The 9,865-nt window shown below is 36.1% G+C and overlaps 1 protein-coding gene across 1 annotated transcript in view; it reads right to left on the minus strand.

The window, feature by feature from the left end:
- The window catches only part of LOC128641198 (uncharacterized), a 434,766-nt gene extending 427,378 nt beyond the window's left edge, over positions 1–7,388 (minus strand). The window contains exon 1 of the mRNA XM_053693764.1: positions 7,261–7,388. Within this exon, the coding sequence (XP_053549739.1) occupies positions 7,261–7,333 (73 nt within the window). The 5' untranslated portion in view covers positions 7,334–7,388. The remainder of the gene's footprint in view (positions 1–7,260) is intronic.
- Between the last annotated feature and the right edge of the window lie 2,477 nt (positions 7,389–9,865).

Here is a 9,865-nt window from a genome sequence, read left to right on the forward strand (position 1 = left end):
TTACAAAATTACCTGTAAAATAAATCCTAACCTAAGTTACAATTAAACCTAACACTACACTATCAATAAATAAATTAAATAAAATACCTACAATTATCTACAATTAAACCTAACACTACACTATCAATAAATTAATTAAATACAATACCTACAAATAAATACAATTAACTAAACTAACTAAAGTACAAAAAATAAAAAAAGAACTAAGTTACAAAAAATAAAAAAATATTTACAAACATTATAAAAATATTACAACAATTTTAAGCTAATTACACCTACTCTAAGCCCCCTAATAAAATAACAAAGCCCCCCAAAATAAAAAAATGCCCTACCCTATTCTAAAATACAAATAGAAAAGCTCTTTTACCTTACCAGCCCTTAAAAGGGCCTTTTGCGGGGCATGCCCCAAAGAATTCAGCTCTTTTGCCTGTAAAAAAAAACATACAATACCCCCCCAACATTACAACCCACCACCCACATACCCCTAATCTAACCCAAACCCCCCTTAAATAAACCTAACACTAAGCCCCTGAAGATCTTCCTACCTTATCTTCACCACACCGGGTATCACCGATCGGTCCAGGCTCCGAAATCTTCATCCAAGCCCAAGCGGGGGCTGAAGACGTCCATCCTCCGGCTGAAGTCTTGATCCAAGCGGCGGCTGAAGAGGTCCATCATCGGGGCTGAAGTCTTCATCCTATCCGGGCAGAAGAGGAGATCCGGACCGATTCTATCAGCCAATCGGAATTAAGGTAGGAAAATTCTGATTGGCTGATGGAATCAGCCAATCAGATTCAAGTTCAATCCGATTGGCTGATCCAATCTGCCAATCAGATTGAGCTTGCATTCTATTGGCTGTTCCGATCAGCCAATAGAATGCGAGCTCAATCTGATTGGCTGATTGGATCAGCCAAACGGATTGAACTTGAATCTGATTGGCTGATTCCATCAGCCAATCAGAATTTTCCTACCTTACTTCCGATTGGCTGATAGAAACCTATCAGCCAATCGGAATTCGAGGGACGCCATCTTCCCTTAAAGGAACCTTCATTCTGTGTTAGGACGTCGGAAGAAGAGGATGGATCCGCGCCGGAGGTCTTGAAGATGGAGCCGCTCGTCGACGGATGGAAGAAGATAGAAGATGCCGCTTGGATGAAGATGTCTACCGGTCCAGATCTCCTCTTCTGCCCGGATAGGATGAAGACTTCAGCCCCGATGATGGACCTCTTCAGCCGCCGCTTGGATCAAGACTTCAGCCGGAGGATGGACGTCTTCAGCCCCCGCTTGGGCTTGGATGAAGATTTCGGAGCCTGGACCGATCGGTGATACCCGGTGTGGTGAAGATAAGGTAGGAAGATCTTCAGGGGCTTAGTGTTAGGTTTATTTAAGGGGGGTTTGGGTTAGATTAGGGGTATGTGGGTGGTGGGTTGTAATGTTGGGGCGGGGTATTGTATGTTTTTTTTACAGGCAAAAGAGCTGAATTATTTGGGGCATGCCCCGCAAAAGGCCCTTTTAAGGGCTGGTAAGGTAAGAGAGCTTTTCTATTTGTATTTTAGAATAGGGTAGGGCATTTTTTTATTTTGGGGGGCTTTGTTATTTTATTAGGGGGCTTAGAGTAGGTGTAATTAGCTTAAAATTGTTGTAATATTTTTATAATGTTTGTAAATATTTTTTTATTTTTTGTAACTTAGTTCTTTTTTTATTTTTTGTACTTTAGTTAGTTTATTTAATTGTATTTATTTGTAGGTATTGTATTTAATTAATTTATTGATAGTGTAGTGTTAGGTTTAATTGTAGATAATTGTAGGTATTTTATTTAATTAATTTATTGATAGTGTAGTGTTAGGTTTAATTGTAACTTAGGTTAGGATTTATTTTACAGGTAATTTTGTAATTATTTTAACTAGGTCAGTGGTTCTCAACCTAAGTGACCTCAAGGCCCGGTAAGTTTTAACCGGACCTGTCCAGGGCCCGGTAAGCATCGTGAGTGGGTATATATATAATATATATATATATATATATATATATATATATATATATATATATATATATATATATATATATATATATATCTCCACACACACATATACATATATATATATATATATATATATATATACACAGTATATACCTATATACATACACACAGTATATATATGGTTTACAGTGGTTTAATTATGTAATAATAATTGGGTGTCAGTGGGATCTATATAAATATCCCACTGACACCAATGAATTATCATAAAATTAACCCACTGTAAAATATATATATATAGCATATGGATCCCACTGTCACCACTGAATTATATAATTATAATATATATATTACAGTGGGTTAATTATATGCTAATTCATTGGTGGCAGTGTGATCTATCTATCTATCTATCTCTCTCTCTCTCTCTCTCTATATATATATATATATATACACATTGGTGGCAGTGTGATCTATCTATCTCTCTCTCTCTCTCTCTCTATATATATATATATATATACACATTGGTGTCAGTACACACAGTTTACACATACACATTGGTGTCAGTGGGATCTATATATATATATATTTACACATACACATTGTTGTCCAGTGGGCGCCCTAAATATACACATTAGTGTCAGTGGCCGTAATTATACGTCATTGGTGTCAGTGGACTTCCTTACCTGTGAGCCGATGCTTCACGCTCTGCACGCCGCTACTTACAGTGCGCCGCTACCCGCTCACATTGCGCAAACAGACATGCGCAGTGGCACTCTAACAGGCCCATCCGAAATTTCGGAGATGTGTAAAGGCGGGCCTGTCAGAGCGAGTGTCTGGAGGTTATGTCGGGTCGGGGCCCACCAGCAGGGCCGTCGCGGCCCAGTAGTGGGCCGCGGCCCGGCTGTTGAGAGACACTGAACTAGGTAACTATTAAATAGTTAATAACTATTTAATAGCTATTGTACCTGGTTAAAATAAATACAAAGTTGCCTGTAAAATAAATATTAATCCTAAAATAGCTACAATATAATTATAATTTATATTGTAGCTATATTAGGATTTATTTTACAGGTAAGTATTTAGCTTTAAATAGGAATAATTTACTTAATAAGAGTAAATTTATTTCGTTAGATTTAAATTATATTTAACTTAGGGGGGTGTTAGTGTTAGGGTTAGACTTAGCTTTAGGGGTTAATAAATTTATTAGAGTAGCGGTGAGGTCCGGTCGGCAGATTAGGGTTTAATACTTGAAGTTAGGTGTCGGTGATGTTAGGGAGGGCAGATTAGGGGTTAATACTATTTATTATAGGGTTATTGAGGCGGGAGTGATGCGGATTAGGGGTTAATACATTTATTATAGTAGCGGTGAGGTCCGGTCGGCAGATTAGGGGTTAATAATTGTAGGTAGGTGGAGGCGACGTTGGGGGCGGCAGATTAGGGGTTAAAAAATATAATATAGGGGTCGGCGGTGTTAGGGGCAGCAGATTAGGGGTTCATAGGGATAACGTAGGTGGCGGCGGTATGCGGTCGGCAGATTAGGGGTTACAAATTTTTAATAGAGTGGTGGCGATGTGGGGGGACCTCGGTTTAGGGGTACATAGGTAGTTTATGGGTGTTAGTGTACTTTAGAGCACAGTAGTTAAGAGCTTTATGAACCGGCGTTAGCCCAGAAAGCTCTTAACTCCTGGCTTTTTTCTGCGGCTGGAGTCTTGTTGTTAGATTTCTAACGCTCACTTCAGCCAAGACTCTAAATACCAGCGTTAGAAAGATCCCATTGAAAAGATAGGATACGCAAATGGCGTAGGGGGATCTGCGGTATGGAAAAGTCGCGGCTGCAAAGTGAGCGTTAGACCCTTTCCTGACTGACTCTAAATACCAGCGGTAGCCCAAAACCAGCATTAGGAGCCCCTAACGCTGGTTTTGACGGCTAATGCCAAACTCTAAATCTAGTCGATAGTGTTTGGTGACTGAGCAAATGAGGGCTGTAAAAGTGTAAAAGTATGTGATACAAAGGCTGTGATCGGAGGTGGTTTCTCTATCCTGGATTATTAGTAACAGCTGCAAGAAAAAGAGAGTGTGGAGTGATATGTAGATAAGACTCAACTGGCTTCCCCAAATCTGATATGCTCCCAATATCAGATATGTTGAAATGTGCAAAAAGGTGGGTGTGGGGAGCGCTCTAAAAGAGCTGTGAGTATAAACTGTGATTAGAATATGTATAAACTGTGATTAGAATATGTATAAATATTCAAAAATTATAATATCTCACAAATTTGTGTTATATATATAATTTTCTTTATATAATTGTCTTTAAAGCGTGTTGGGAGTGTATTGATTCAGATGCAATTAACAATGTGTCGGTTTGTTGAAAAAAAGTGCGTGACTCGTGGTGTTTAATAAGTGTCTTCAAAATTCTTAAGTGTATAAAATAAATAAATAAATAAACAAAAAGCTAACTTGCAAAAATCTTCAAGGGTAAATCTTCTATTTCTTAGAGATATGTATTGGTAATAGGTGTGTATCCACCGTGTATTATCACTATACCTCTAAATGGATTAATCAACAAAATAGTACTTCTAAATGAATAAATAAACAAAATCGTTATAGGTTTAAAAGATGCTTACTTAGATATTTAAAAAGACAATAATAAAAATCGTATCTACTGTCATATATGGTAGTACCATACAGGCGAGTGTATCTGTTTAGAGCATATAGGGGTACATCCTTATCATAAAAAATTGCTGAAAGTTCGGATTTGTAATCCTTGTGATTCCCTTAAGTTGTGGCCCCAACTAATTCTGAAGCAGTTAAAATCCAAATGCAGTACTGTGCTGGTGGAAGTTTACAGTTTATTCTCCCCCTAACCGGACCTCTGATATTCCTTACCTCCGTGTTTGTATTCTTTGTTTTACCTTGGGTTCTGGGAAGAGTGCTTGTGTAAATAGGTCGAGTTCTCCAAGCGGCTTTAGCGCTGTTTGAATTTCCTCCGCAGCTACTTCCTACCCTGGTGTGCGTGTGACGTTGACGTTGTACACGGAGGACCTATCAGGCAACCGGATCGTGGGGGGAGTGTTTCTTGTACTGGAGCCAATCTTTCCACACTCGATGTCAGCACTAATTAGGGGGAGTATCCTAACCTCAGCAGGACTGTAAAGGAGCCTAAAAGACACACCAGATTATACAGTCTTGATAAAGGCGCAAGTTACGGCGCTGAAACGCGTAGAAAACCTGACATCGAGTGTGGAAAGATTGGCTCCAGTACAAGAAACACTCCCCCCACGATCCGGTACTGCATTTGGATTTTAACTGCTTCAGAATTAGTTGTGGCCACAACTTAAGGGAATCACAAGGATTACAAATCCGAACTTTCAGCAATTTTTTATGATAAGGATGTACCCCTATATGCTCTAAACAGATACACTCGCCTGTATGGTACTACCATATATGACAGTAGATACGATTTTAATTATTGTCTTTTTAAATATCTAAGTAAACATCTTTTAAACCTATAACGATTTTGTTTATTTATTCATTTAGAAGTACTATTTTGTTGATTAATCCATTTAGAGGTATAGTGATAATACACGGTGGATACACACCTATTACCAATACATATCTCTAAGAAATAGAAGATTTACCCTTGAAGATTTTTGCAAGTTAGCTTTTTGTTTATTTATTTATTTATTTTATACACTTAAGAATTTTGAAGAGACACTTATTAAACACCACGAGTCACGCACTTTTTTTCAACAAACCGACACATTGTTAATTGCATCTGAATCAATACACTCCCAACACGCTTTAAAGACAATTATATAAAGAAAATTATATATATAACACAAATTTGTGAGATATTATAATTTTTGAATATTTATACATATTCTAATCACAGTTTATACATATTCTAATCACAGTTTATACTCACAGCTCTTTTAGAGCGCTCCCCACACCCACCTTTTTGCATATTAGTAACAGCTGCACAGAATTACTGTTAGAAGGTGATTATATATTAAAGTAAACACTAGGGAGGGCTAGTGCTTCCCAGTCTGGGAGTGTGATGTTAGATTTAAAGCTGTAGAAAAGAGAAAGGAAGGTAAACATTCCCGGTAATAAAGTATAGGGGGAGGAGTGGTTTGAAACACAGCAGAATTGGAGATAAAAGATTGGAATATTACAATGAGATTTAAACACAATTCCATAATAGCCCAACAGAAATAATTGCACTCAGTGTCTTGATTGGATAGGCCATTGAGATGAATTACCTAGTTGTAAGCTGGTTTGCAAGTCTGGGAGTGTGATAAGAAACAAGCAATACATAAAATGGTGACCCTACAAAGGCATTGCATATACTATACAGGAACTTCCGTTAGTAAACACTTCTCACAACCTAAACACTACGTGAATTATTCAACAGTGTTAATCTTAAAGGACCAGGGAATACAGTAGATTTGCATAATAAACAGATGCATGATAAAAAGACAATAGCACTTAGTCAGAACTTCAAATGAATAGTATTTTTTTTTCTAACTAATTTCAAAGTTATGTCTATTTCCACTCCTCCTATATCATGTGACAGCCATCAGCCAATCACAAATGCATATACGTATAGTCTGTGAGTTCTTGCACATGCTCAGTAGAATTTCTTGACTCATAGTGTAAATAAGAAGACTGTACATTTTGTTAATGGAAGATCATTGGAAAGTTGTTTAAAATTGCTGCTTTTCTGAACCATCAAAGTTTCATTTTGACTTGACTGTCCCTTTAATGGGAACTTTTAAAAATACTTCAGAATTTCTTGCTTGAATCAAGGCTCTGGCTTTATGACACACTATGAAGTGTTAAACTACACAATAATCCAACCATTCCTGTTTTCATACCTGCCTACTGCATCTGAAAGAACATTTTTGAGAAACTGTTAAGAAGGACTGGCTGTGTTAATCCAATAATGTGAAAACTGTACTTATTCATGTACAGGATATATAAGCCTATTATCTACATCTAAAGAAGAGAGCTGTGATGTACTGAGCGCTTATGAGATGCAAAACATTCATTTTGTTGCTCCATAAAAAGGTATAAAATTCTACCAAATGCAACATTCTCTGTGGGACCAATACGGCAAAATCCTTTTTTATGTTAAAATGTCTTAAAGAAATTAATGTCAAGAAAAAGTAAAGAAAATAACTTAAATGACCAATGAAAGTCTCAGATAAAACTGCTCCTAGACCTCGTGTATTGCTGCAAGGGACCTGCAAGAGGATTTAGCTTGAACTGTAAAACAAACTTACCTGAGTTAGTTCCCTGTGTGATGCACAATCCAAAACATGCTGCAAAAATTCCTAAGAGCCATAGATAAGTCATCTTGGGATGAGAGCACAAAGTGTGATGAACTGTTCAGCTGTGGGTTTATCAGACTGATAGTTACTGACCTTCCCTGTACAACATTACACATAACCCCTTATTGACATTAGCTTCCCAGGAGATCAAATTGTGTTTACTCAAACTGGATTAGATAAATCACCCATTGTTTAGAATATAAACTGACCCTCTGTGTGGTGAGGCTCACAGCAATAACGTTTTAGAGAATATCCTTTTAAATGAGTGATCTGCACACATCCTGTTTACATGTTGTCTAATATATAGATGTAATGTTATATAGAGATATATAGATATGTGTGATTGAGAGTGTGATAGTATGCGCATTAAGACAATTAGTGCAATAATTATTCTGCTATTGCTGTGCAGATGATTCAGTTTGTGCTTTGTGTTTTTATTTTGCCCCTAAAATGACAGTTAAACACCTTGAGAGTTTTATATAACATTTAGGGCTAGATTACAAATGGAGCGCTAAATTATTGCGGTAGCAATTAGCAATTATTGTGGTAGCAATTAGCCGTCCCAAATGCCCCCAAACGTAAGTGTTGGTTTTCTTTAAAGAAAAAATGTATTTAAAAAAATAAATAAATACTGCACTTAGCACTATTTTGGGGCTAAAGTTGGCGGGAGTGGGTTGTTAGAATAAAAACGGCATTGAAAAGTGCCTTTACATTGCATCTATGGGAGCTGTCTGTTCCCAGTATATATGCTTTTATACATATATATGTATCACATAAATATATATGTATATAGTGAGTAATCTACTGTTTAACGCCCCTTTAATTAATGGTTCAGCTTAAAGTGAAATTAAACACTAAGGACTTGATTACAAATGGCTTGCAAATTTATGCTCCCGCAAGCACATTATCTGCTTTTTTTTACCATCACGTGCCCAGTTGCGCACGTATTACAGGTTGCAAGTAAAAATGTTGTGCTCTTACTGTCGCATCCTTGCGCAGAAAAAAAGACTTTGTAAAGTATGAATGTAAGATCATATTCCCCCATAGACTTTATTGGAGCCTCGTTTTGAACAGAAAAATAACAGCCTCCAGCTCACGCAAACACAAGCGCAGGATTTCATTGAGAGATAATGATATATTTCTATACATATGTATGTGTTTATATGTGTATATATGTATGTAAATATATATATACACATATAAATACATATGTACACATATAAATACATATATACACATATAAATACATATGTACACATATACATACATATGTACACATATACATACATATATACACATATAAATACATATATACACATATAAATACATATGTACACATATAAATACATATGTACACATATAAATACATATGTACACATATAAATACATATATACACATATAAATACATATGTACACATATACATACATATGTACACATATACATACATATATACACATATAAATACATATATACACATATAAATACATATGTACACATATAAATACATATATACACATATAAATACATATGTACACATAAATACATATAAATAAATATATATATATATATATATATACATACATATATTCATTCATGTGCTCCTATAGATCCCTATGTAAAAACATTTTCGGACCATTTTTTTCTAACACCTAGCATCTCATATTTTTGCCCCCTTATATAACTTTTTAATGCAATTTTTTTCTGAATAATTTTTATCAGACCGTGTTAAAGGGACAGTAAAGTCATAATTAGACATTTATGATTCAGATACAGAATACAATTGTAAACAACTTTCCAAATTGCTTCTATTATTTAATTTGCTACCTTCTCTTGTTATCCTTTGCTGAAAGTTTTATCTACGTAAGCTCAGGAGCAGCAAAGAACCTAGGTTCTAGCTGCTGATTGGTGGCTGCATATATATACTGTTAACCAGAGCTCTGAAGTTGCACTAACCCGACAAGGGTAAATCGCGATTGTGCCTTTCACAAGAAGGTCTGGTTGCGCAAGTCTACTCTTCCTGTTTATTTATAGTGTAATGTTTTACAGCTGAAACTACACTCATGTTTCTTGGGAAATGAAGAGTAAACAGGTTTTAAAGGGTAAATAAATATTTACTTTTCCTCTTAATCAAGGTAAAAGCTAAGCATCTATAAAAGAACCATTTGCACATAGACCAGTCTAATCTGTAAATAATACATTGTACTGTGAGATGTAAGTGCCACCAATTGATCTCTTCTTAAAGGGACATACAGTTTCATTAGTTTATTAGTACAGTCTCAGCACACTGGCATGAATAAGCTACTACATTGCGTATTGTATTGTTAAAAAAGGTTAGTATTAGACATGGGTTAACAGGTGCTGATCTGTATGTTACACATCACTGAGTAGTAACTATGCACTGTGTACTGTTCATACCAACCAACCAGAGCCCATGCACGAGTGCATAGAGTGTTACAGATTTACAATAAAATGTTACAAAACAAACAGATTTTGCTTGGCAATGTGCTTTACGGACCAGTATACTATTGACTTCAATATACCTTTTAGTTCTGGCT

This window comes from Bombina bombina, chromosome 10 (genome assembly GCF_027579735.1).
Source record: "Bombina bombina isolate aBomBom1 chromosome 10, aBomBom1.pri, whole genome shotgun sequence".
NCBI classification, from domain to species: domain Eukaryota; kingdom Metazoa; phylum Chordata; class Amphibia; order Anura; family Bombinatoridae; genus Bombina; species Bombina bombina.